The sequence below is a fragment of the Plecotus auritus genome (assembly GCF_963455305.1).
Source record: "Plecotus auritus genome assembly, chromosome: 4".
NCBI lineage: Eukaryota > Metazoa > Chordata > Mammalia > Chiroptera > Vespertilionidae > Plecotus > Plecotus auritus.
In genome coordinates, this window is record NC_137775.1 from 132265149 (window position 1) to 132292708 (window position 27560).

The 27560-nt window shown below is 49.4% G+C and overlaps 2 protein-coding genes across 4 annotated transcripts in view; both read right to left on the reverse strand.

Moving 5' to 3' along the window:
• The window catches only part of SLC13A4 (solute carrier family 13 member 4), a 40946-nt gene extending 33444 nt beyond the window's left edge, over positions 1-7502 (reverse strand). The window contains exons 1-2 of one of the 3 annotated variants that reach the window (XM_080666637.1): positions 6667-7502; positions 1510-1638 (exon numbers count right to left, since the gene is read on the reverse strand). In XM_080666637.1, coding sequence (XP_080522763.1) covers positions 1510-1638; positions 6667-6765 — 228 coding nt within the window. In that variant the 5' untranslated portion in view covers positions 6766-7502. The remainder of the gene's footprint in view (positions 1-1509; positions 1639-6666) is intronic. The other 2 variants (XM_080666638.1, XM_080666640.1) reach the window with 2 other exon arrangements.
• Positions 7503-8813: 1311 nt separating this feature from the next.
• On the reverse strand, positions 8814-25138 carry FAM180A (family with sequence similarity 180 member A). The gene is made up of 3 exons (XM_080663888.1): positions 24802-25138; positions 13985-14085; positions 8814-12508 (listed from the first exon to the last, which is right to left on the reverse strand). The coding sequence occupies exons 1-3, from the start codon at positions 24875-24877 to the stop codon at positions 12164-12166; spliced, it is 522 nt and encodes a 173-aa protein (XP_080520014.1). The 5' UTR covers positions 24878-25138; the 3' UTR covers positions 8814-12163.
• Between the last annotated feature and the right edge of the window lie 2422 nt (positions 25139-27560).

Genomic DNA, 27560 nt, shown 5'->3' on the forward strand with positions numbered 1-27560 from the left:
TTGGGCACTTGACTGGGTAAATTTTATTTATCTACAACATTCCTTCATGGGGAAGTATGTAAACCCTCTGCAATGTTGGAAAATTATGCATTATTGCATAGGGTCTTGCGTGTTTTTCCACATGGTTTATACTTCCTCTCTGCTAGAATAGAAACCTCTTAAGGTCTGGAGTCACTTCTATAATTTCATATCTTTTTTTTCAGCCCCTGAGTTCCATAGACAGAAGGCAGTCTAAGCGTTGCATATAACAAACTCTTAATTCCTGCCAACCAACAAGTCACCATAAAAATGAGCCACTTTCAGGCACACATTGAGCTGACAGTGGGAAGCTCAGAAGCTCATCTGGGAGATTGAAGAAAGCAGAAATTATGTGTTTCACCTTTGTCACCCTTAGGGTGCCCTCAATATCCTATATCGCACATGGTAGATACAAAACTCAGAAAATACTTTTCTGAATGCTAAGTGAGTAACATGAGGGCCAAAGCCACAGTCCCAGAGTCCCACTGATCCTATTACCCACATGCCTGCCTTCATATGGAGAGCACACTATAGAAACACCATCAGGAAACATTGCAATCAAGAAACATTAACTGAGGGCCCACATGCAATAGATATCATACATCCGAGAGGGCGGGAATCTTGGTGGAGAGAGGAGAAGTCTGCAGAAAGTTGGTGTATCTCATGCACCATTTAAAGGCTAAAGACATCAGATAGGCTCCAAGGGAAGAGAGCACTTTTAGCCAAAGTCTTTGGAGAGGCTTCACCAAAGAGGGTACTTGGGTCGGATTTTAAACGTTAAAGGAATTGGAGAGAACTTTTCAGGGAGAAAGAGTGGTCTGAGTCATGGCAGGGGGCTGGGCAAGCACAGTAGGTTTGGGGAGTGACAAGTAGATGATTTTTCTGGAACAGGGAGCTCCCGTTGATGCCCAGGTTAGCTTTTCCCAGTGAGTGTGGCACAGGCTGGTGAAGGGATGTGCCAAAGGCTGTGGCTCAGAGTTAACTGACTCACAAAGAGCTCTAACCCATGTCTTCTCTCTTATTGTCATTTGTCTTCTAATCTGAGTTTGATGTCCAATTAAACAGACTATATTTGGCCTACACTGCTCTCTGTAGCCCAGTTGCTAAATATCGCCACAGCCACTTGGTCATACAGATAGCACAGGCTTTTTCACCTCAAATAATAAAACTTGCCCCCTGGCTCCGCCAATGTTGTCTGTCTCCAGCCCCAGCATAACAACACCTAACCCTTCACTGCCAGTCTTCCTTTCCTTCTCGCAAAGTCATGTTCCCTCCCAAACTACTGAAATGGGCAGTTTGATGAAGGTCACTGGTGGAGGGAGAGGAACTCAGGGTCCAGAACAGCATGTGCAAAGGCTTAGTGCTATGGGGTTGTTCTGTAGGATGAAAAACCTTTTCCTTAAGTGCTTTATGCATCTTCCTTCACCTTGAACCCTCTTTCACTGGCCTGGCATTGACCCAAGCTGGGGGCTGGGGCGCAAGAGGACTAACCTCGCTGGATCGGAGGACTCCAAAGAATGGGTAGAGGAACGCAGGCACCAGGGCTGCAGCTCCTAGAGGCACAGCCTCAGACACCCAGTACACAGCGGTCACGATCAGCACGTACGCACATGAAGCCTCCTGGAAGGGGAAGAAAGTGGGTGGTCAGTCACAGGAACAGTCACTGGCACTGAGAATCCAGAGGAGACCCAGGGCAGAGGTAGCAGGCATCCAGACTCAGACATGGGTACTGGGACACAGCCCTGGCAGGGGCGTGTGGTTGAAATGCGTGGGACCCATACACAGGTGTGTGAAGTAGTGGCTGCTCCTCAGGTGAACAGATGCCTGCCAGGCAGTTTGCATTGGCCTCCGACAGGGTGGCTATTGGGCTGTTAGGACATTGTAGCTCTGCTGGTTCCTGAAGCTGTGCGGGGTTGGGACCAAAACCAACTGCAGTGTTCAGGGCTGAGGTCATATATATAAAGGTTGAGCTCCCAGAAGGATATTTTGATGTCAAGTTGATCGGATACTAGAGGTTCTTGGGGTAGCTGAAAGTAGGGATCAATCTGTGTGATGGGTTCACATGAGAGCTCTGACATTGTCCCATTTGGGGCCAGATAATTTCTTGCCATGGGGGGCTGTCCTGTGCATGGTAAGATGTTTAGCAGGATCCTTGGCCTCCACCCACTAGATGTAAAAGTCTCTAGACATTGCCAAGTGTCCCTTGCGGGCAGAGGGGGAATCAGTGCCCTAAGTGTCTGGTTCTCATTGCTCTGGGACTCCATTCCACCTGCTGGACACAGGAGGAAGCATTCTTTTGATAAAGGAAATAAGGAGTGCTAGGACCTGGCAGGGAAGGCCTGGAAATGTACCAGTTTCCCCAGCCCGCTCACTTTGCTGGTTGCAAAGAATAAATTAATGCAACATTCTTATAAAAAAAAAAAATAGCCCTCCTTCATTTTGGCCTCCAGTAATGCTGGCTTCCTGAAATGGTTAATGATCATTGGCTTACTATTGGAAGAGGTCACTGTCCAAGGGTCTTAACAATGGACTCGGGGGGCCACTGTGTAAAAGATCCAAGCTGACTGTGGGTTCCTCAAATTATACATAGTTCTAAACCATCTGGGCTCAGGGCTGACCGGCCCTGAAGTTGGCTGGTGATCAAGGAACCTGACAAATCTTGTTCTGTTTATTTCTCCTTTGGGTTCAGAACAAGTGTCTTCACACTCTTGCACAAAAGTTACAAAAGGTCGCCGTGATCAGTGAAGGTCACCAGGAGTGATTAACCCAGCTTGGCTGGATGGGCCCTTGCTCCCTCCTAACATGCAAGTATTATGGGGTTGGGGCTTGGGGAATGGGAACTAATCCCAACAATTGTTGACTGTAGCTCCCACTGAGAATTCCTCTGGGGCCAAAAGATCACAGAGAAGTTAACATTTTTTGGAAGTGCTGATAAGACAACAGAATCACTAGTGGAAAAATAAAAAGGCTCCATTTGGAAAAGAATGCAATTTAGAGAAATACCTCCTTTGTTGTAGATATAAAACTACCCAGAGGAGTTCAAAGCCCTTTAGCCCACTGAAGGCCACTTACTCCCAACCTTTTCCTGGGAAGGAGACAGCATGGCCGCTCTTAACTCCAGTTGAAGATAAAGGGACAGACCATCCCTCACTGAGAAATGCTTATTCCTTCCTGAGAACCTTAGTCTTTCTTGTCCTGGTCATTTCAGGGCCACAAGTTCAGCGAGGGGAGAAGGGGAGACAGACAGACTGAAAATGAGAGACAGAAACTTTCCTTGTGCCAGGCACCATTTTGCTTTGAATTAGAAGAATCTGAGTAAGCCAACGTAAACTTTTTGATTGTAACTGTTGTTAAGAATTAGAATAGGTTACTGGAGCCACCTTCACCCAGCAGTATTAAGAACAGGAAAAGCCTGGCTGGTGTGGTTCAGTGGTTGAGCATCGACCTATGAACCAGGATGTCATGGTTCCATTCCAGGTCAGGGCACATGCCCAGGTTGCAGGCTTGGTCCCCAGCAGGGGGCATGAAGGAGGCAGCCGATCGATGATTCTCATTGATATTTCACCCCTCTCCTTTCCTCTCTCTAAAATCAATCAATAAAAAGAACAGGATAAAGTACCATCACTGTCACCTGGACTTTCCTTAGAGCAGACGAAAAACCAAGGGACCCCCTTCAGAGGGCCTACCCATACATTCCTCACTCAGTTCACCCGTGGAATTTACATAGACTTCCTTTTGCCCCTTCTCAACCTCCTCAGAATTCAATAGTAAGCTTATATTCAGTCACCACAAAATACCCTGTGAAGTTTGATTACAGAGGTCCTGTGTCCCCACATCTGGCCCGTAAATGGTAGGTAGCTCAATGTTGGTTGAACTGAATTGGGCCCCCCTGTTGGCCAACAGCTCTCTGTTATCTACCAGAGAAAACGTTCTGAGAATTCCAGGCCCCTTATCACTGCCACTGGCCAGCAGGTGTGTAGGGCATGTCAAGTATTCAGGCTGTGTCTTTAAGGGAAAGTGTTGTCATTTGTGGGGTTTTTTTGTTCCTGCTTACAAATAAGGGGGAGAGTTCAAAGTGGCATTCCCCCATATCAGATGTTTCCTCTGATGGGCTGGCTTCTTTCCTGGGACCTGCCTCATGGTTGTCTTTGCTCCTTTTTCATGCAGTGATATCTACTACCCCAGGGACATCCCATCCAAACCTCACTGGAAGGGGCTTGTGGTCTATGTATTTGCTGTCATAGTGATTGGGAGGCCTTTTTGAAATCTATCTTGGGAGTTGGGTGTAACTTTTATCCGTACCCAGCCCCCAAAGCAGGGCTTAGTTATGGAACCCCTGTCTTGTACCCTCCTCTTCTGTAACATGGTCAGCTGAGTCTGGGCTCTGGTTTTAGAGAGCTGGACAGGAAAAAGGGAGAAGGTCATTCTAACCCTTCCTAAAGTGTAGCTTGTCACTTTGAAGAACCATCAGAACCACAGGCGAGGAGCTGCTATCCAGGCCACTTCCCTTGGCTCCAGCCCCGAGCAAACAAGTCCATTTAGGAATCTTAAGGACTAAATATCAGAATCTAAAAATTGGGTGCAAGGTAGGAAGGATGGTGACCTCATGGTGCTTTTCCGTCATCGTAGAGGAAGAAGAGCAGGGCCCTTGTTGACACTGTGACACACAGAGAAGTCATCTTTGCAGGCCACACTGGGGTGGTGGCCAGCAGGCTGCATCCAGCTCTCAGGGCATCAGCTACATCTAGCTGTCCCAGGGGCTATGGGGCCAACACATCTGCCCTCCTCTAACCAGGTGAAGTGGCTGGGAAGCTCAGGGGTAGCGCATTTCTATTTCCTTAAGGCACTGGTCCTTAACTGGGGGTGATGTTGCCCCCCCAGGGGATATTTGGTAGTATCTGGAAGCACTATTGGATGTCATAGTGGCGGGCGGGCATTATGTGTGACTGGCACCTAATTGGATGCTGCTAATCACACTACAATGCACAGGACAGCTACCCTCCCCCTCCCCCCTCCCCCCCCCCCCCCCCCCCCCGCAAATGTCACTAGTGTGGCTATTGAGAACCCTGTCCCAACCAAAGGAGAAACTCAGTCTGAAAAAAGGGCCAAGTCAAGAAAGGGCATGTCTATTAATTAGTCTAAGTCCAGCTTTAAAAACGTCTCTGCAAAAATTATTCCTAGACCCACACAGAGCAGAGCTCATCTGTCCTTCCCTTTCTCCCCACACTACCCCATTCCCCCTCAAATGTATAGCTTATTTTGCCTACTTCAATAATTTATTATTTTTCTTTTTGTGGATACTTCTTACTAGTCATTGGTAACTAAGAAGCTCAAAGACGGGGTCTCAGGATGAAATGTGGGGGGCACTGCATCCTACAGTGAGTTCCCCAAGGATGGGGCTGTCTTCAGGGGACACAGGGGGCGCCTGCTGCTGCTGTGGAGAAGAAGAGGGCAATGAGTCTCTGGTTAACATCCCCTTAAACCCATTTGATGTTGAATAAACAAACAAACGTGAAAAGAAAGGGAAAATCGGCCAGGAGAGCTGTCAGCAGTCATCGCCATCTGCTGATCCCAGCCCCTTTTCAATCAGCATCTCCCTGGCACTCTGGGGTCCTTATTCTACTAAAGATTTAAGCCAGTTTGTTATTAAGAAGAAACATCTTAATCCCGCTATTGAACTTCATAGCTTAATCTTGGTTACCAAGTGACTCAGGAAGCTGCATGGAGGGTGCGCTTCCCTCCCACAAACACCATTAACCTCTCTCAGCTTATTTTCCCTAAAGTCTCAGGGGTATTGGTATATGGGCGGGGGGGGGGGGGGGTGAAGCCACCAAGGGGAGAGGGAGGAAGAGGAAGAGGGGAAGAGGAAGAGGGAGAGGAGGGGGCAGGAGGAGAGGGCAGGGAAGGGCAGGGAGTCAAGCGATGGTCTGAGAAGCAAGCCAAGTGCAGAGCCAAAGCTGTGGTTCCTGCTCCCACAAACGGTCAAAAACTAGGTCATGGTCTAGGGCGGGGGCGCTTGTTTCTTCTTTATCATGTCATTTGGTATTTCTCCTTCAAGAACACAGGGAAGAAAACACAGAGGTTACAAACAATGAAAAGGGGGTGGCAGGGGACCAGGGCAAGATGCTGAGCTCTGCTTTCAATTCAATGTTCAAAGGGAACTTTGGAGATGAAATGACAAATCCTGGTTATCAGAGCCGGAGACCTGCCACCAAAAGCCGCCCCCCTTCCCCCCCAGCCAGCTCTGCTGTCCCTCCCCACCCCCTCCTCAGTGTCATCCAGGGGGGCCTTCCTGCATCCCAGCTGCTTTCCCCTACGGATGGTCACATGCGAGTCCTGACAGCCACTGGGCGCGAGGTGTCCCTATCAGCACATGGGCCCGCCCTGTGTCAGGAAGGCCACTGATTTGTGGCATATCAGCCCGCTCAGCGGTCCCTCCTCTGGGGCGCGGGGAAGGGGGACTGGGAATGAGATAGGGGGCCGGGCATGGCAGTTTTTAGGAAGAAAGTATTTCAGCCTCCTCCAGGAAAACACTTCCATTTCTTCAAACCAACAACAAAACACCTCGAGGAGCTGCCTAAGCGCCCCCTCCCCTCCACCAACTCCCCTGCTTGACCCCCACCTGACCCAGTGGACCGCGGTACTCACGCTGCTGGGGTGGAGCATGGGCAGGGGCAGCAGCAGCAGCGGCACCAGGATGGACAGCAGCAGTTTCCTCGCCCCCAGAAGGCCCTTCAGCAGACCCATCCTGGACCTGCGCGCTCGCTCCCTCGGAGCCCGCTGGGCCGGCCAGATAAATGCCTTCGCGCGTTCAGAAGACTTCTCACACCTCTCTCGGCTTCTCAGAGTCCTGCGTCGTCGTGGGGCAGAACAGGAGGGCAGTTACAGCCCCTGCTGGCACAGAAGGCTGGGCGCCTTGCTCCTGTTTTAGGTGGGATTGGTGAGCATGGTTTCATGCTCAGCCAAAAGGAACCGGGAAGGGATGGTAACCCGAGGCATAGTGGGTTCCCTCTTTGCTGGGTCAGTAATAGAGTAACTTCATTCTAGGGCCAGCAAAGGACCCCTTAATCAATCAAAATCCCACCTCTTCGGTAGCTGATTGGCCTTGAAGAAGTCATTGAAAGGCTTTAAAAATTTAAAGATACCAAGGGTACGTCGTGCCCTCCATCATTGTCTTCCTCTGTGGCCTCTTTTGGGCAGTGCCAGTTTCACTTCCTACCTGTGCTCCTTCGCTGGACCCCTTCTTGCCTTAAAAAAACCTAGTACCCCCCTTTCCTTAAACCAAGGCCCCCCAAGTTTGTCAGCAGAGGATGCAGACTTCAGATAGGGCTGGGCTTCTTTCCTGGCACCTTAACTGGGTTCAAATTTCTTTCCTTCAAATTGACTTCCCACTTATCATTTGCCTTGAGCCCGGGGCCTCTGGAGCAGGAAAAAAAAAAAAAAGTCCCCAGACATTCCTAGTTGTCACGGGACAAAATCTTGCTGGAGGCCCACCTTAACTTCCATTCACCTATAGGGAGCCGGACAGGGCCAGTAGCCCCGCCCATTCCCACAGCCAATCAGCGCGACTTGATTGGACCCAGCAGGGGCCTGCTGATTCTGCAGAACTTAGGCAACTTGCAAAGCTTATTTTTGTTTCTCAAACATCCTAGGGGCTGGAGTGATGACCATCATTGGAAACCTAACCCCGCTTCCCCAAGCACTGCTTTGTCGCAGGGGACTCAGACCTTGCTCTGGGAGGGCCACTGCTGCCTAGTCCTTCCGAGGAGGATGTGTCTGGTGGCAGGGAGAAAAAAAAAGATTAATTCCGGAGACATTTGCCCCAGAGTGCACAGGATTAACCCTTCCAGACTTCCCTGTTGGCAAAGAGCGTTTGATAAAGTGTCCGAGTCAGCAGAGGGTGTCACTGTAAGAAAGCCCAGACCTTTTTAGGGAGAATTGGAAGGATAGCTGCCTATCTAGAAAAGTCTAGATGCCAGTCTCACCTCAGAGGCCCTTGGTGCCCAGATGTCAGTGGTCTTTCTGGCCTGAGTAGGTGCTCAAATGCCCTTCTCTGAGGCTTTTTACCGAAGAAGAAGCAGAAGGCTTCCTTTGACCGGGCTGCACGGAGAGGGGAGGACAGGAGAGAAGTTGTCAAGTTCAGGGACAGGGCCTTTGCAGCAGGTGGACTCTGGACTTTCGCTGCTTACAGATCGGGAGAAGCTGTTAGCCTTTCTCAGAAACGACATATGGATTTGGGGTAAGGAAGGAAAGAAAGAAAACTCAAACGTTCTGTAACTGGTGGTTCTCAGCAGCATTGCCTTGATCTGAGAGATGCTGAGCAGAGTGAAGGGCTGTGAAACCCACATTCTCATGAATTCATGGAATGTAAGGAATGGCGTCCCAAGATCTATAGCTCGACCAGTTGGAAATGATCCCCAGGCTAAAATTAAAGTGACTGGAAAACTGACTCCAGAAAACCAGTTCTTCTTGACTTCTAAGGCAGGTGCGACTGTGGATGGCTTAGGTACCCTGAGAAATTATCTTTCTGTTACAGGATGGGCTGTGATGGCTTATCTCTTTAAATGCCTGTTAAAGACTATGGTATTTACTACATTTGAACTTTCCTTTTTTGTGATGGTTTTGAAACTCAGAATGGACAGTGCCACACGTGTGATGTTTGGTGGCAAATATTAATGAGACTGGATAATAATAAATAGCTGTGGAAATCAACGTTGCTATTAAACCCACGAACCACTTCACATTTCTGGGTGAGATAATCTGAGATAACAAAGATTCCACTGAGCCTAATAACTCCATCATGACTTATTTATTACACCATTAGTGAATATTTGTTAAATAAAATTAGGTAAGGTGAGTGACACAGTAAAACCAGTAGTTCTTCAGAAGTCTAGCCACTTTTCAATTGCAGAAAGCATTTTCCAGAATACAACACTTAAGAAATGTAAGACAAATACCACTTATATGAGGCATTGAAAGTAGTCAAACTCTTAGAAATGGAATGTGGAATGGTAGTCGCCAGGGGCTGGGAGGACAGGAAAAGGGGAGTTATTGTTCCATAGATACCATTTTTTCAGGATGAAAAAGTTCGAGAGATCTGTCACAGAACAATGTGCATATAGTTAATTTTTAACATCTCCGTACAGTTAAAAATGGTTCGGATGGTAAATTTGTGTTGTGGTTTTTTGTTGTTTTTTACTATAATAAAAAAAAGTAAGACATCAAAATGGGTTAGGAAAGTAAGGGATGTCATGTAAAATCATTTAACAAGCATTTGATCTTAGACCAGTTTACCTGTGGAAATACCTTCGGACTGACCGCTTATGTGATTCTCTTTCAGCTAGAGTCAGGGGAGGTGAGAGAGCAATGACAGCCCATAGACATTTCCCAAAGTTTTTTGAGTGACACCAGAGGTAGCCATGAGGATGCCAACTATGGAGGAAACTTCCAGAATTTCTAGATCCTCAAATTTCCACTACAAACACCACACCCCAAACTGTTTTGTTTATGAATAAATGTGACACATTGTGACTCGGTTGTGTCTGTGGTGTGTACAGTGTGGCATTAATGAGGCAAAATGGAAGATTCTGTTTCTGTCCAGTCTTCTACTTCCTTGTGCATCGGGCAGAGAGGTCAGTTTTGGGGTGGCGATCATGAGCGTAACATTTTATTTTGTGTGTAAATGAAGTCATGGTTATAAAATTTTCTGTGGGTAAACAATTAATTTGTATTCAGACTAAAATAGTGTTGAAGTATCTGGTTACTGAAAATGAAATGTTCACTTGTCTTTAAAAAAGGTCATGGCTTTCCTTGTTTCTATTTTTTTCGGTCATGTATTGCCACACAAATATGGACCCGGATTAATGAATACAGAAGTGCCTTTACTGTTTTGTTCCAGGGTGAATGAACCACCGCTGATTGCTCTCCCTGATCTGGAAATCATCCTCCCCCTCACGGACCCCCTGACTTGGAGCAGCCATGCATAGCATGACAGGGTAACCAGGGGACCACCGGTGGGTCTTTCCAGCTGGTGACTGAAAGCTCTCAGACCCCCTTCTGATGGGGTGGCGTCCCAGCATGGGATGCAAGACTGACGTCAGGGTCAGGGTAGTTATTGTACAGTGCCTAGGGGCTGAGGCCTCTGCTAACCGCTTTGGAATCTCACATCAAGGAATGGCGTTCAAGTACAGTGAAGGTATATTGTGAGGCTAATCTGCCCTGTGGGCAGTCCCACCCCTGTCTCTACTTTGATCTTTGTTTTCATCAGGCAGTGATACCCAAAGGAGGTCGAAAGCCAGGGTGCTCAGGGTACTATGCGGGCCGAGATAGCATGCAAATGTCAACCCCAGGGCACCTGGAGCAGCCTCAAGAAATGGGGGCAAAGAGAATCAGAATCAAGCCCAAAGAGAGAGCTGCAGAGACACAAACTAAAATTAAAAAGAGACCAGCAGAGCGACCATGTCAAAGAGAACCGGTAATATTAGGAAGAGGGAAAATGAGCAAAAAAGCATTTATCATCAGTGTGCATTTGAGGGACGTAAATGAGCAGTGCCATCAGAGAATAAGAAGGAGGAGGCGTGAGTTATTATCTTCTGCATCTGAGACCATCAGGATGCAAAGCTGTGTTTTTCTCTGGTACCTTCTTCCTGCATTCTAATATTTCTCCAAAAAGATCACGCAGCTTGGGCTGCTAGGCAAAGTGCACATGTTCAAAGCTTTTAAAGAAGTCCAGACCAGCTTTTGTGATCATCAAATGACAATTGTTAAACACCCATTTCAAAATCAAATTCAGCCCAACGAATCCTCACTCATTCAAGGATCTGACTACTTGGACGTTAGCCTCCAGGACCAGACTGCAAACCTAGGGGAGGCCAGAGCGAGCTCTGAGCGAGTGGGGACTCTTTACTGGAACCCAGATGCTTCTCTCAGCAGAGGCCTTCATCTAGTAACTTATTAAACGCAGAGTTATAACAAGCCTAGCCATCCTGATTTTTAGGTGATGGAATCTAAGAAAGAACAAAATGCAAGAAGCAAGTGATGTTAGTCACAGAGAAAAGAGCACACTTCTCGCCTGTCAGCGAGGAAGGCAGCAGAACTCACCCCGAGGCTGAGCTAGCCGCGCCTGGGACCTTGCCGGGCTGGCACAATAGTCCAGCAGACCTCGCAGGCCCGGTGCACTGTCCCACAGTTAGATAAATGACTGTGGAAATGTCAGGAGTCGAAGAACCTTAGAGATTATGTTATCCAACTCCTTCCTTTGCATGGTTCAGAGCTACTAAATAAAAGCTTAAGGTATTCCATCTGCGTCGTTTCAGAAGATATCAAGTCAATATCACTAACATGAAAAACTGGCCTTGAAAGGGTAAAATTCTGTCATCTGAAAATCAGTTGTATTTGAGCGGCGAGTCTCTGATGATGCTAAGTAATCTGAGGGAGGACAGAAAGGCGAGGCCGCGGGCCCCCTCTTTGCCAGCATGACCTCTCTGCATTAGCTTGGCTTCTCTGTTCAGAAGACAAGGCGTGCCTGTTTGTAGTAGACCAGCCCTCAGCTAAGAAGAGTCAAGACATACAGGTCAGACAATTACCAGTTTTCTAACTCATTCTTGTCGGTGACTTTTAGAAAAATTGAAGAGTATATTCTTGGCTAACAAAGTACTTATTTGGCTGTCGCTCTAGCTTTGCTGTTTCTTACTACAGAACCTTCAGAAAAATGTGCATTTAACCCAGCACCCTGATCTCTTAGGACCAAAGAACTCTGTCCCCCATCTTCCCACCATGCTCAAACCTCTATGATGTCTCCTCCAGCTCTGTCCTCCCTCGTGGGGGTTTGTGGCAGTCACGCAGTGTGGAAGCGGATCTTAGACTCTGCATGTCACCAGGCAAACCGTTCGGCCTCTGGAGGCATCTTGAATGACCACTCCAGCCCTTTCTTCCGGCCCAGGTCACCTTATGACATGAATCAGATGCGCCTGTCAGGAAGCTGCCACGGGTAAAGAGCATGGGGCTGAATTATTTTATCTCTGCTACTCTGAGCTGGTGGCATGTGTTTTGTTGCTGGCCTCTATAAATGGAGTAGAGAATGAAGAATTTCTGGATTACTGTGTGTGCTGGGCCCTGCTCCGAGGTCCTGGTGTGGGCCAGCCTCTCAGGCAGACACTCTGGAGCCTGAGGACCGCATCAGGTCATGCCTCAGGGCCTGGAAAAGGCTGAGGAGGGACTGGGCCCAGATGTCCTTCTGATGCCCTTGGGACAGGGCTGTGCGGTAGGCCGCATAGGCCAGGGTCAGCGCTGTCCTTTCAAAATCCTCTTTCTTAAGGATGCCGGGGAGGCTGGAGAGGCTGGCGCTGAGCCGTCGGATGTCCGGGATGCGCTTGGGGATCACATCATTGCAGACGGTGCGGAAGTCAGAGGCCTTCCTTAGAGAGGCGAGCTCCTCGTCCTTGATGGAGATCTCCAGGTCAGGGCTGATCTCCAGTTCAGCTAGCAGGAACTGGTGAGACATGAGGTATGGAAACACATGAAGCATCTGGGCATTGTTGAGGACACCACTGTTTTCATTCTCACCCACCTTCATGTGGGGAGGCCGCTGTGGAAAGAGCTTTGGAATTTAAGAGACCTGGGTTCCAGTTCTGACATTCCCACCCACTTGGGTGACTTACTGAACTTCTCTGAGCCTCATTTTCCTCCTCTGTGAAATGGTTAGTAGCAAAAATACTTTACAGGGCTATTGTGGGAAGTAAATAAGACAAATATGGACACCCTGGTACAAACATTATCTCTGATACAAAGCCACAATTTAATGACTACTTATTATTTCTGGTGTCCCAGATTAACCCATTCTTCCCTTTCTCCCTCCCACCCACCAAAGATCTTCTAAATCATGAACTATTTCAGATAACTTTAAATCAGAAGCTGGGGATTGAAGGACGCAGAGAATGGTGCTAGGAATTAAGTGGGATACAGAGATTTGTCATCACTTCTCACCTGTTCTTTACGAGTGGGGGTGGGGCCTGCCACATGCATCCCTTGCTCAGTGCTGGGCTCGCATCAGGACCTAAGTAAACACCTCTTGGACTCGGGGTTCTAACTTGTGTCTGCTTCCAGCTCCCCCCCACTCCATCCATCTCTATGCTACTGTCTTTCTCAAAGGGACTTGTGCTGTGACTCCCATGTTCAAGACTCGGTGAAGGCTATGCATTTCCCAGTGAGTTCCCGTGGTAGGACCTGGCTGCATCAAGCTGTCTCTTTCTTAGCCGGAGAGTTCTGGAACATGGAGGATGCCAGAGGATGCCAAGGCAGGAGGGGAGTTTTGGAGATCACTGTATCCCTCACTTAACATTTGAGGAGATCCAGGCCCAGAGATGCGGTGGCTGATGCAAGGTCACATGGCTGATGAGTGGCAGGACCAGAACTAAAGCTCAGACCTTGAGCCTGGAATTTTACTGCTGAATTGGATCAAGGGGCCTTGGGAAATTTACCCGTGGTTTGGAGAAGCGGGTCTGAGTGGTGGAGATGAGGGGCAGAGGAAGAGAGCCTTTGGGGTGCCCAGATGGTCAGAAACTGGGCTGTCACAGTAGGCAGTTACCTGAGACAGGGCTCCACCAGACAAGCGGCTTGGCATTGCCTAAACCCTGTGATGAGTCCTGCCTCCTGGCATTTGCTCGAGACTGTTGACTCTGCTGCTAGGGTGCTGGGAGTGACACCCTGGGGCCCAACCTAAATCTCTAATTTCGTCTCCCGTGACCTCCTAATGCCATCACTCCCTGTTTGGCATGTGGGAAGGGAGAGGAGATATGAGGAATACCTTACTCTGGGGTGGCCACGATTTGATGGCCCCACAAGGGAGTCTAGGCCAGTCCCCAAGGCAGCGGGGGCCACTCATTTTCAGGGGCTCAGGTCATTCCTCCAATAAACAGAAAAGTTGCAACGCCTTTGGGGTGATGTGGCCACTTGCGCCTCTGCCTACCTCGTAGAGCAGTTCTACTTCCTCCAGGGAGCTCTGCAGGACAGGGTTCAAGGGCATTGAGGACGATCTCTTTGGCCGATGGGCAGCAGGGAACAGCACAGCTGCAAGAAACAAGAGAAGAGGCTCCAGCAGCTGTGCACTTGGCCTTCCCTCCATAACCTTGAGGTCAGCCAGCTGGTCTTGAACGTGATGGACTGGAAGCTGTGGTGTCAATGAGCGGGAGAGATGACGGGCAGCTCTGATGTGTCCCGGAAGCTCCCGGGTGTGTCAGATGTTCCTGTTTCAGACCAGTGATTTCAAACATGGCTGCTCATCAGAACCAGCCCAGAAAGCTTGGGAAAATATAGGCTGTCCCCAAAAAGGTATAGACACACTCTGAATAATTACAAAGGCAGTGTTTATTAAAATACATTTCGTTTTCAAAGTTGAGCCATCAGCTCTTAAAGTATGTATACATTTTTTGGACTCCCTGTATGTAGTGTACAGGGGTCAGCAAAAGTAGGTTTATGGTTGTTTGTGTGGAGAAAGACATGCAGGTCATGATTATTGCAATAGCTTTTTTAACTCTGTGTTTCAAGTACTCACAACTGTAAACCTACTTTTGCCCACCCCTATATGTCACGGGAACTTCTGTTAAAATCAAACAGAAATGAGCAAACAACAAACCCCTTCACATTGAACAATACTGTTCTCTGAGAGTGATGCACATTTTAGCGCCTGCTCAGTATGAAGTGCTGGTTTAGATTTATTGGGAACTCTTCTCATCAGAGGATCAGGCTTCTGGCTATTCCCCAGCCGCCTGGAATTCAGCTGCCAAGAATCTGCACACAGGTGACAAAGGAAGGGAGGAGAGCTGCCCAGGACCCTGACACGTGGCTCTAGGGGAGTGTGGAGCCAGGCTCAGGGTTCCCCCCAAGGACCACCTGACTTAGAAACGCATTTGGGACTAAGTCAATGACTCGCTAATGCTGTTTCTTTGTGGTTGCATTTAGAAACAGTAGCTGGAGGAAGATGGATGGGCTGCTACGGGTAGAGAGGGTAGGGAGAACTAGGACCTTATGAGGCCAAGTGAAGAAGGAGACAGAAGGTTACAGAGTGTAGGAATAATCATTATACATTGCAGTTCTCTGGGTCGTATCAGGCCGGGAGCAGACAGCGTGCCTACCCCTGCAGCCCCATGATTGCCAAGCCTGCTGCCAGCTGATAGAAAAAGGCACAGCTTCTTGCGCCTAAGGTAACTGGGACCAGGGTGATAAATCAAAGATTAAATCGTTAGTCAGATCCCCCTTAATCTTAGATGACTCTTCTTTCTGCTGCCGTGTGCTGCCTTCCAAAATAACTATTCAAGCCCTGACAGGGCTTGAACCACCAACACAGCAATTAAAAACAAAACATAAATAATTGCATAGAGAGATTTTGGTTAAATCTTGTATTATGGAAGATGCTCCCAAATGCATAAATGAGGAAGTAAGATTCTCTATATGGCTTAGTACCTTGAGTCCAAGAGCAGTAAATGGACACATTGTACCACTTGAGGAGTTTATATCTAGGAAGCACTTAAAATAAATCATGTCATTTAAAAAAAGGAAGAAAAAGGTACAGCTTCTCCAAGACACTGGATTGGGATCTCCCAGAAACCTGAGGCTCTGAGGTAAGTAGCGCCCCCTGAAGTTGGGCAAAGCACAATTTGCATCACCATGCATGCCAGCTCTGCTTCTTGATACTGGTGTCCTGGGGCCATCAAGAACGGGCCCATTGACGTCCAGGGTACTGTGTTAAAGAAGGCAGGGGGCTGCATAAGCATCTTAGAAAAAAATTGATCCGAAGTAATAAAAATGAAACATCTTTGATATAAAGACATTTCCTGAAAAGCTCACTGGTAGGAATCTCCACTCCCTGGAAAGAGCGGGTTGGTGGAGTATTGCTGTAATATAGCTTTCTCTGTGTTCATTTATTATCTGTACCGCACGTTCCTCTTGGGTTATGGTAAAGATGGTTGTAGGGTTCTGCCCCCAGCAGATCCTGGCAGGCTTCCAGGCCGAGCGCTAGGCCCGCTTTTGGCTGAGGAAATCCATGCACTGGGGGAGCCTTGACTGGCAGTGACCTCTGCTCCCTCAGACCACTGTGGGAAGGAGCCCATGACCAGAGCAGTATTTCCTAGCCTCGCATTTTAGCAGAATTTGTTCTCGTTGCCAGAAAACTGGCCATTTCCTCACAGAATCAGAGATTTAGGGCTTCGCCTCTGTTCGCTCACTGCCTCTGCCTGTAGTTTTAGGTGGAGCTCAGGAGAGTGAGGCGGCTCCTAGGCATTGGGTCCAAAACCTTGACCGCACGTTAGCATCATGCAAGGGCTTTAAAATCTACTGGTGCCGCCCCTCACTGGTTTGACTCAGAGCGTCGACCTGCGGTCTGAAAGGTACCGGGTTCGATTCCAATCAAGGGCATGCACCTCGGTTGCAGGCTCCTTCCCAGCCCGGCTAATCGATGTGTTTCTCTCACATCTCTATTTCTATCTTTCCCTCTCTCTTCCTCTCTCTCTAAAAATCAGTGGAAAAATATCCTGGGGTGAGGATTAAAAAGAACAAAATACTGGTGCCGTGTCCCTGCTCCATAGGTCCTGATTTAATCAAATGAGGGTGCAACTGGGACAGTGAGATTTTGGGAAGCTTCCTAGGGGCTTCTAATGGCAGCCAAGGTGAGAACCAGCAGGTGCTTGCCCGAGGCTGCGTGGAAGGTGGTGCCACTCTCAGGTGAGCCCAGTGGCTCTCAACCTTGACTGTACATTAGACTCACCTGGGAGTTTTTAAAAACCCAAATGCCACGGCCATCTCTCAGGCCCTTTCACGGGCGTCTCTGGGGTGGATGTAGGCATCAGGACTTTTTATGGCTCCCAGGTGATTATAACGGGCAGGCAGGGTTGATAACCATTGGGCTATTCAGATACACAGCCAGGAACACGGCGCCCAAATGCAAAGTTCACTCCATCGGAGGCCTTGCAGGCTCAGCTGAAGAGATCAAGGCAAAGTAGAGACACAAGAGAGTGTGTGCTCCGACTCTGCTTTCTCGTTGGCGGGAGATGAGACCAGGACCAGAGCTGGTCCAAGACCAAGATGTGACCTGTTTCTGGGTGCTTCTCCCACGAAAGTGTGATGAACCCTCTTCTCGGGATAGAATCTGAGAGCAACTTTACTTCTTTAATTCTTCTTCCAGCATTCTCTTATTGTGACATTAAAGGTATTGGTTGCCTTAAAAACATTCCCACCAGGCAGGTGAAGGGGACAGGGGGGATGCGTGTCCCAGCATGGAGCCTTTCTGCTGCTTGTCAGTCAGACTCGGGGCTGCCTCTGGGAAGGTTATTCACCGGCTAGAGCTGCCTTTCTTCACTCATTCATTTCCCTGGGGACAGCGACTCCAACATGTTCACCCAGGGGCCCCCTTGTCCTCAAAGAGGTGGGAAGAAGGAAATACCTCCTGATTCAAAGCGAAGGTTCATCATGGAAGCGTTGTTTCCATAGCCCTTGTTCTCATCGTTTCAAAATAATGACAGTTTGGGGAAGATTGTGAGAGATAGTTCCGTCCTCTAGACCGGCCAGGGGACGGACAATTGCTTCAGAAAGTATGTGGGGAGCACAGGAATCTGAAAAGGGGGTCCCGCCCTCCTCCCACCCCCAGCCAGTGCTCCTGCCTCCTGCAGGCACCCCTGGCATTGCTGCAGCGGCTCTGACTGCATGTGGCAGGCAGGGGCTTCTGCGCCCCCGCGGCCGCGCGGCAGAGGTGCAGCGAGCTCTGGGCGGGCATCCCAGCGCTGCCCGGGCCTCCCTCCTCAGCAATGGGACAGGGTAACTTCATCTCCACTGGGCACGCTGCAGGCTGTCTGCTCCATGTCCAAACATTCACGTACAACGTTAACCTACAGTCACTCCAGGTGTTTTTGCCCATAAAGGTGAAGCCTGGACCCTGCCAGAATGTAAGCGGCCGAAACAAAGGCTGGCCAGCTCCCAGAGGTGTGCGTGCAAAGCTTTAAACTACACTCGCTCCCGCTTGGAGAGAAAAACAGCCCTGTCCCCAGGAAGCCTTTCCGTGAGCCTGCCGCACACCGCGGTTCCTCCTCTGTCCTTGTGGTTTCTGCGTCCATCCTACACATTGCACACCTGCCGGCAGCCGCCGGCCTTACACTTGACCTCAGTGACTGCATGACTCGGTAGTTGGGCTCTGAGTGCAGGCTCAATGCCTCTGTTTTGAAATGCTTTATAAAAAAACCAGCTATTAAAAATAAAAAAGGCAACAACAAAACACAACATCCCTGGAGACGCTTCCATGCATGCTTTGCTGGGTTTGCTTCCTTTCCCTTCTGTCCCATCTCCCAAATTTATGGAGGTCATTTTAGGTTCAGCTCCTCCTCACTGTCAGCTTTGGGCAGCACAGTCTTTGCAGGGCTGAGAGGAGGAGCCCTGAGTGCTTCCCCCAGCTGCCATCAGCAGGGACTCCTCCTCTGAGGGAGGAGAGAGAGGGGGCAGGCTGGGAGACCAGGGCCTGGCAGGAGGACCCCGCGCCCACCTACGCACCACCTGAGCATTGAGCTGCGGGCAAGAAGACTGCTGGCACCGTTTTGTCAAAACCACTGACTTTGTGTACTTTTTTGGTGTAAAACTGGGCCAGTTTGTTTCTTTCTTCTCCACTCCGTGCTCCACGCCCAGCCCCAGTCTCCAGCGATTTCTTCAGGATGTGATTGTGCCAGGAGGGCCACGCAGTGTGACCAGGGGACGCGAGGACTCACAGTCTCCCCGCATGAGGTCTCACCCACGGCTGGCCTTGGGGCAGGGCCTGTGAGCTCTCCCCGCCTCCTGCATTCCCTGCACAGCTGAGCCTCAGGGAGAAATTGAGTGGTTACGATACTGTTACAGACCAGCACAGAACAAATGATTCATTCGCTGAAGGTCATGCCACATGCACTGAGTTAGTGCAGAAATTGGACCCAGACAGGCAGGAACCATGTGTCATAGCATGTTCTGTCCATGTCTTCTGTGGAAAGACACATTTGGACCTCAGACCGAAGTTGTTAAAATGTGGAGCTTGGACGTAACAACAGCTCTCAAGCCTACTGGGTGCCCATCAGCGTGCTTTGTGCTTTCCATGTGCACCTTGTGAGGTAAGTATTCCTGTCCCGTGCAGCGATGAAGAAACTTGGAGGTTAACAAACTTGTCCGAGGCCATCCCATTTGCTTGCTCTAGGGCTGAAATGAAAACCCAGATCTCACAGGCTCTAAAACCCACTCGCCAATAGGTGAACAATGCTATCCTTTTGTAGGCACATCTGCCCAAAGACTGGGTGTTCCTCAGTTCTGAATAAGTATGGGAAGGATAATGTTCATGGTGAATGAATGAATGGATATAGGATGTAACATATTCTTAAACGAATCACACATATTAAAAAAACCTCTAACTTTGATTTATAATGTGCTCTGCAAGGTTAAACACCTACAGCCCTGTGATCACACTCTGACACATATCCTCCCCCCCTCTGCCCCGCTTTGCTCCTTCGCAATCACTTGGCATAAAGCGCAACCCGCCTCCTCACCTTTCCCACCCCTGCACCGGTGCGCCTGAAGGTGGCTGGAGGAAACACACACATGGTCTCACTTGAAATTCATTGTTATTCTCGCACGGGCCCTGACATGCTTCCCAACCATTTCTCCCATTTCTCATCCATTTCACTGTGGCATAGATGATGATTTCACCCCATCTGCTTCCTCCTCAAATCAGTTACCTGCCTCTTGCCCAGATACTGACTTCTCTCCTGTGACTGTGGGCACACTCCTGTCTAGAGCCAACTTTTCCACAAGTGTGAAGTCTCCAAGAAAACTGTTGCTCACCTCTCCACCCTTCTCTCCTACATGGTTCCTTTTCCCTCTCCACTAGATCTCTCACGTCAACATGAAAATGTGTTACTTCTTCGATTAAAAGAAATCCTGCCTCGCTGTCTGCTCTTCCTCACCCTCCTCTCAGAATGCAGAGTTCTGGCCTCACCTGGGGGCGTCTCCTCTTCTAGCCTCACTTCCCTACTGACTTTCAGCTTATTCTTTCCAGGCCAGACTTTTATATATGCAACTGCCTACAGGAATCTCCTTTTGCACATGTTACAGTTATCTCTCCTGATTGCCAGGCCAATCCTAGCCCCCAACACACACACACACACACACACACACACACACACACACACACGGATCTCCTAATTCTCTGCCGTCCTCCCATCTCTCTCAGTTGCTCGGGCCCCAAACCTGGGAGCTGTCCTTGACTTTTTCTTTCACATTTCGAATCTAACTAATCAGCGAGCCTTGTTGGCTCTACCTTCAAAATAGATCTGGAATCTGGCTACTTCTTGCCACATCCCTGCTAGCTCCCCGGTCCAAGCCTTGAGCACCTCTCCTACTGGTGCCTCTGCTTCTGTCCTTGGCTCCCGCCCTCATTCTGTTCTTAACACAGCAACTAAAGTGATTCTGTGCAAACATAGGCAGATGTCACTCCTCTGCCCAGAACCCTCGATGGCTTCCCACAGTTCTTCAAATGCCACCCGGTGCTACATGATGTGACTTCTCACTGCGTCTGAACTCATCTGCTACTCTCCCGGCTCATAGCCCCAGCCACAGGCCTTCTCACTGCTCCTTGAGTCCCGCGGGCATGCTTCTGCCACAGGCCTTTGTACTTCTGTTCCTTCTGCCTGGAACACCCACGTTTCCTTCAGGTCTTCAGTCACCGCCTCAGGGAGCCCTCCCTGACTACCTTATTTAAAATTATAGTCCTGGATACCCTCTAACCTGTCCCTACTTTATTGTCATCTGACAAACCAGATGTTTTATTTCTATATGTGTCTGTTTCCCGCCACTAGAATGTCAGCTCTACCAAGGCATGGGGTGTTGTCCCTTTTGGTCACTGTATGCCCAGTGCCCAGCATCCTGCCCATGACTGTTTGTTGAATGAATAAATGATTCCATAGAAACACATGAACAATCTTTGCCCCTAAACTCCATTCTTTTCAAACCGCGTGCTTCACTAAGTCTTTCTCTTCCTAACAGGGTGGTTTTAGAACTTAGGCGCAGTTCCAGGTCCTGGCTACTTATCAGAGAGTAGATGTGGTCTCCTGAATCCCATGCCCTGCCTGTATCTGCCAGGAGCCCCTGCTCTGGCCGGGAGGAGCTGCTTTCCATGGTCTCAGGCAAGGCGGGCGCCATCCCCACGCCTTAGCCCTCCAAGCCCTCTTGCTCAGACGCATGGGCCGAAGCTTCCCTAAAGGAAGGAGCCTGTTTTGACTTGGAGCCCGGCCTTCCCTTCGGTTTTTTATAATCTGGGATAAAAACCGCCTCTTCCTCCCACCCCAAGAGGTTCAGGGTACCGGAGCCCTGTCAAGGCTCCCCGCAGGTCCCACGGAGCTGACCCAGCGCTTGTGCCGGGCTTGCTGGAAGGGATTCCAGCTGCAGACCGCTTCGCGCCAAACACAGCCATATTGTTAATGCATCAGTGGAAGCCGCGCTATGGAAAAGGCAGTGGGTGTGGAGAGGAAAGGCTCTGGTTTTTAAAAGATCGTCTGCCAGATCCTACTGATGTCATTTACTTGCTGCTCCTGGGCCAGCCCTTTAGAAACAGCGATCTTCTGAGCGAGCCGGGCTCCTGGCCCCGGGCGCCGGGTCCAGTGGGAGTGCTTCTGGAAGGGCGTCCGTGAGCCGGCTCCTCGTGGCCAGACGGTCCCACCGCCCAGGGGGCCTCGGGGCTGCTGAGAGGGATGGGAGGGTGAGTGACAGCCAGACGCTGAAGCCAGAGCGGGTGGGGCGTCAGAATCCAGCTCGGTCCTTGCTGCGGAGTGATCTGGGCACATTCCCGTCTTGCCTCACTCCGTTTCCTTACCTGTCCGTGGTCAGAACAGCACCTGCTCCTGGAGTGACTGTGGGGTAAGCGAGGCTACGCTAATGCTCCCCCTACCGTCAGCACTTACTGGACACTGACCTCAGGCCCTTGGCTTCACTCCTGATGCAAACTCACACAGCACGACAATGGACACCTGGAAATGACAAATCCCGCCACACACCCGAGGGCTGCCCTTCCCTGTTACACTGCTTTAAAAAGGAATAATTTGCCTGAAGGTGTGGCTCAGTGGTTGAGCGTTGACCGATAAACCGGGAGGTCACGGGTGGATTCCAGGTCAGGGCACATGCCTGGATTTTGGGCTTGATCCCCAGTGGGGGGCGTGCAGGAGGCAGCCAATCAACGATTCTCTCATCTTTGGTGTTTCTATCTCTCCCTCTCCCTTCCTCTCTGAAATCAATAAAAAATATTTTAAAAAAAGAAATAATTTATATGTATTTAATAAAAACAGATATTTACATGGTAATTAATGCATAGATTGCTTTTTCTCAAAGACTGGCTAGTGGTCTCCAGCCCCCTGAGCGTTGCTCCGCAGGCGCTGGGGCTGCTGGGACCTGGGCCAGGTGTGTCCAGTTCCCGGTTGGCCACGCTCACCACAGGGGAGTCATTTGGTCTGAATCACGTTGGTGGGGCTGGAACAGCGACCTGGTGCGTGGAAAGCTACCTCCCAGGGCCGAATCCTAGAGAGCGCTTCTGAGGGGAATGACCGGTAAGAAAAGGGATGTCCTGACAACAGGGTGTGTTCCCTTTGGGTTTATCTCTACATTTCTACCCGTGGGCGGGGTGGGGGGGGAGGTAGGAGTGGGAGAGGGCACGGGCCGAGTGGTGGTGAGGAGGTGGGGGAGGGGTCGGGCTGGGGCGGGGTTGTTGGAGGAGGAGGATCTTATAGGGGGTGGTCACCCTGAGACTGTTTCCAAAGGGAATTAGGCCTGGATTTGGGGTGGGATGAGGTAAGGATGAAGGTGAAAGGAACAGTAAGTACATCTGGAAAAATTGTTTACATTTGGGTGTGACTCCCATTCCGTCTTTTTAAAACTGATGGCAATTGTGTATTCCTTTTATAAGTAGGAAAAAAATGTTAAAAGTGAAGAAAGATCCACTATGTGGAAGACTTTTGATGAGAGCCAGAGGGCTCCATATCGTTTGTTGACTGCGCACTGACGTGTACCACTAATCCAGTGCTTAGCATCAGCTCCCCCACCCTGCCCCTCGCCTCTCGGCCTCTGGCCTCTAGGTCGCTGCTCTGCTTCCTGCTTGTTTTGTTATTGGGGCAGCCCTTCCCCAGTGAGGACTGGGTGGGCCAGAGCAGTTGCTCCCAGGATGTTGCTATAAAACTGTCTGTTGAGAATATCAAGCTTTTTTTTAAAAAAATGAAATTATTTCACTTTTAAGTGGCTAACATTTATATAGTGCTTCATCGTTTACAAACATTTTATTTACATTTTTAATCTGAGTCTCACAACAACACAGTGAAGGTAAGTTTTGGTATTGTTACTATGGTATCTGTTAGTGAACAAAAGCTCAGAGAGGTTAAGAGACTTGCCAGAGATCACACAGCCCCATTAGAGGCAGAGCCCAAATCTGTGAGTTCCTTGTGGGGTAGCTCATGATGTGGTTATCGTGTTTACAAGCCTGTTACAAACCAAATCATCTCATTGGGCTTTCTAACAGCCTAGAGTGGGTTTTATCATCTTTTTTAGAGGCTAATTAAGAAAGGCCCCCAGAGTCACATAGGGTGAGTGGTAGGACATAACTCCAATGTCTCTTTGCTCTCTATTTCCAAGTGTTGCCCCAAAGTTTGTGCACATGATGAGCAGGGCGGTGTGTGTGTGTATGTACGTGTGTGTATGTGTGTCTGTGTGTAGTGGTCTTACCAGAAATAAAGGAAAATGTTACATTAATTATTGGCCCCAAGGCAACACTCATTTCACAGCTCAGTTCAGAGAACTGGCAAGTCCCTAATCTCAGGCGTAAAATGAGGGGATAAAGCCCCAAATAAGTGCAGTGCCCACCCCCCTCCATTCCAGGTCCATCTGCTCTGTGCCCTCTGTCCCCACACAGCCGGGCTTTGCTCCCTGACACTCTCCTTGGGACCAGAATGGCTCATCTTTACCCCCGATGCCAGTCTTGAGCCTCCTTTGGATCTCTCGAAACACCTGTGAGCCTGACTCTTCCAGTTCTTTCCGGGAGAGAGACCTTAGTTGACTTTAGGGGTGGGCGGGCAGATTTCAGTTCAGATCGTCATGAGTGGTCAATGCTCTTGGTCCCTCACTTCCTAACAGTGATAAACTCCCACTGGCTGGGGGTGCTGTCACCGTCTGCCACCTGGAGCTGGTCCTGGGCCTAGGGAAGAGATGGCATGCGGCTCTGAGGGACTATGTCTGAGAAGGGCTGGGGCTGGTGGGGGCAGCAGGCAGGTAGACACAAGGATGCTGAAGACTTTCCCTTCCTCTCCTGCTGCTGGGCCTGTCCTGCCTGGCTGCAGAGAGTGTCCACTTCCAGCCAGGCTCCCCAGGTAGCATCTATCACCCACACTCCCAGGTGTTAGCATATCACACCTGGACACCTGCTCTCCGCACGCCTGCCCAGGGCAGCAGCCTGGCGGAGGGGAGCTCGAGAGGGTCTGTGCACATTCCATGAAGCAAAGATGACTTGGCTCTGGCATGCTGAGAGGGATGCCCTCTGCGTTCCCACCTTGACCAAGTCCCCTCAGCGCTTTGATTTCCTTCAGTGTCATGTCCCCCCGCCCCAACACCTCTAACTTGTCAAGAAGCACAAAGCCATCCCCAGAGATGAGATTAAAGGAGGAAATGGGGTTTCTAACCACCCCCCTGCCACAATTCCTAGTTGTATTTAAAAAAGAACGATGAGCATCAGACAGATAATAAAAAGCAACTCACCCCTGCTCCACCTGTGGGACACAGTGGCCTGAGCATCGTAACACAGCAGCAGCAGCAGCAGCGTCTTCCAACACATCTTCTCCACACAGGTGAGGAGTCGCCTCAAACCCAGTGGGACCCCAGGAGCTACAGGTGTGCTGTCCCTGTCCTCCTGGGAGCCGGTACAGTTCTTCCCACCTTTCCCTTTTCCAAAGAGCCGATGCCCTCTCCTGCCTCAGAAGGTGGAGGCAGAGGCTGCCTCCTGGGGGCGCGGGCGGGAACCTGTCTATCCGACTCTCTCTGGGATTGGGGGACTGGGCGGCCACAGAGAGACTCTGTTTTTGAGCACATCTGGAGTGACTCACAGGGCATGTGATCTCCTTGGCAGTGGGTTGGATAAATATAAATCTGTACTTGAGTTCCATGTGTTGGATGCACCCACTGGAATTTTTCTTTAACAAACAGACTCGTGGAACTTGTTAGAGAGCCCGGCGAAGAGCTGGCTGCTGTCCCTGTCCACACACATACCAGAGCCAGGGCGAGGGCTGCAGTGGGAGCCGGGAGGCTTCTCCCAGACGCTGGGCTGAGCTGGGCTGCGGAGCCCAGAGTTGCCTTGAGGACAGCAAAGTCATTGTAGTGTCTGAGCTGAGTTTCGCGTCCTTCCCTGGAGCTAGACCTGGAGATGTTGGCACCTTCAGCCAGAGCTAGAGCCTTCCCCCAGGGTCTGCGGGGATGGGAGTTAGCAGGTTGTGGGGAGCAGAATGGAGAGGTGCCGGTCATGCATAGGTGTTGTATGTGCAGGTAATGGTCCAGGGGCCCATGAGTGACCCCTTTCTCCCTTCGCATTCATGACATCCTGCTTTCTGGGCTGTGTCTAGACCTAGGACCAAACCAGTTTGATTCTCCCAAGCAAAATGGTAGTGTTTTTCCATGATAATTTCTTTTGGTATTTCATTAATCAACAAATTAATTATTTTGTATTGAGATATAATGGACATAGAACATGGTGCAAGTTTAAGGTGTGCAATATGTTTTTTGATATGTGTATATATTTGCAATGTGCTCGTCAGTGTAGTGTTAGTGAACACCTGTCACATCACAGGATTGTCATTTCTTTTTTGTGGTAGCAACATTTAAGATTGATGTTCATTTTCAAAGCACCGCCATAGACACCTTGGTTTTGTCCACTCCCTCACCCTGTCTGAAATCACAGATGTGGGATGCTACAGCTTGAAGATGGTGAACCTTGTGGGTTTCCAGCCTGTGGAGGTGCTGCCCAGCGTGACTAGGCCACTCCTCTTTTATCTGGTACAAGAAGTTGCTTGAAAAAAAAAGTGACTAGCCCGGCCAGCATGCCTCAGTGATTAAGTGTCAACCTATGAACCAGGAGGTTACAGTTTGATTCCTGGTCAGGGCACATGCCTGGGTTGTGGGCTTGATCCCCGTTGTGGGGTGTGCAGGAGGCAGCCGATCATGATTCTCTCTCATCACTGATGTTTCTGTCTCTCTCTCCCTCTCCTTTCCTCTCTGAAATCAATAAAAAAATATTTTAAAAAGTGACTATAAAATTTGAAAACCATTGATCTCAGTAATATTAATAACTAGAGGCTCGGTGCACAGATTCATGCACCAGTGGGGTCCCTCGGCCTGGCCTAAGCCCTCTCACAATCTGGGATCCCTTGGGGGATGTCGGAGAGCCAGTTTTGGCCCAATCCCTGCAGGCCAGGCCAAGGGACCCCACTGATGCACGAATCTGTGCACTGGGCCTCTAGTATGCATATAAGATCTTTGGTTAATATCTTCCTACCTTCCCCCCTCACCCCTTCCCTCTGAGATTCATCAGTCTGTTCAATGTTTCCATGCCTGTGTGTTGAGCGTCTGCCCCCTGGTGGTCAGTGCACATCATAGCTACTGGTTGAACGATTGAACGGTCGGACACTTAGCATATTAGCCTTTTATATATATAGATAGCTAATGGGTGTTAATTTTTCCAGGCTCTGTGCTCAGGGCTCTCCTTTGTTAATTGATTTAATACACCAAGCTCTGAGATCAACTCCAGTTGAAGTATAACATGAGGAAATGTAATTTAAAATCCTCTAGTAGCCATGTTAAAAAGAGTAAAAAGCAACAAGTAAATTAATTGTAATAATATATCTTATTCAAACCAACATATCCAAAATATTATCATTTTTCCCAGTGATCGGTATACGTATTAAAGAGATATTTTCTATTCTTTTTTTTAATGCTAAGTCTTTGAAATCCACTGTGCATTTCACCTTAGAGCACAGCTCAGTTCAGACCAGCCACTTTCCAAGTACTTACTCAATAGCCACATGTGGCCAGTGGCTACCGTGTGCGTGCGGCAGTGCGGGGCTGGAAGGTGACAGGGAAGGTTCTAAAGCCAGACTGCTTGCCTGTCTTGTATCCTGGCCCTACCTCTTACCAGCTGTGGGATCTTGGTTGAATTCCTTCATCTCTTTTTGCCTTGATTTCCCTTAACTAGAGAATGGGGATAATAATAGTTTCTTCTTCGTAGGGTTGTTGCGAGGAATCAATGAATTCACATGTATAAAGTGCTGAGAACTACCAGTATAGCTGGCACATACATGTGTGCTACATACACAGGAAGAGAAAGGCTCAGAGGGGCTAAATAATCTGCCCAAGGTCACCCAGCTAGTAAGTGATGGAGCTGGGCTTTTAACCCAGGTCTATGTGAGTCCATAGTCTGCATGCAGACCTGCCTCGAAGCTTTACGTTTGGGAACTGCTTAGTGGAGTGCT

What these genes read in the sequence shown, in the direction of transcription:
- FAM180A (XM_080663888.1), bottom strand. Translation starts at nt 24,877, where the DNA reads ATGTGTTGGAAGACGCTGCTGCTGCTGCTGCTGTGTTACGATGCTCAG. An exon ending in GTCCCACAGGTGGAGCAGGG is followed by an intron (nt 14,086 to 24,801) that starts GTGAGTTGCTTT and finishes TGTTTCTTGCAG; the next exon opens with CTGTGCTGTTCCCTGCTGCC. An exon ending in AAGTAGAACTGCTCTACGAG is followed by an intron (nt 12,509 to 13,984) that starts GTAGGCAGAGGC and finishes ATGTCTCACCAG; the next exon opens with TTCCTGCTAGCTGAACTGGA.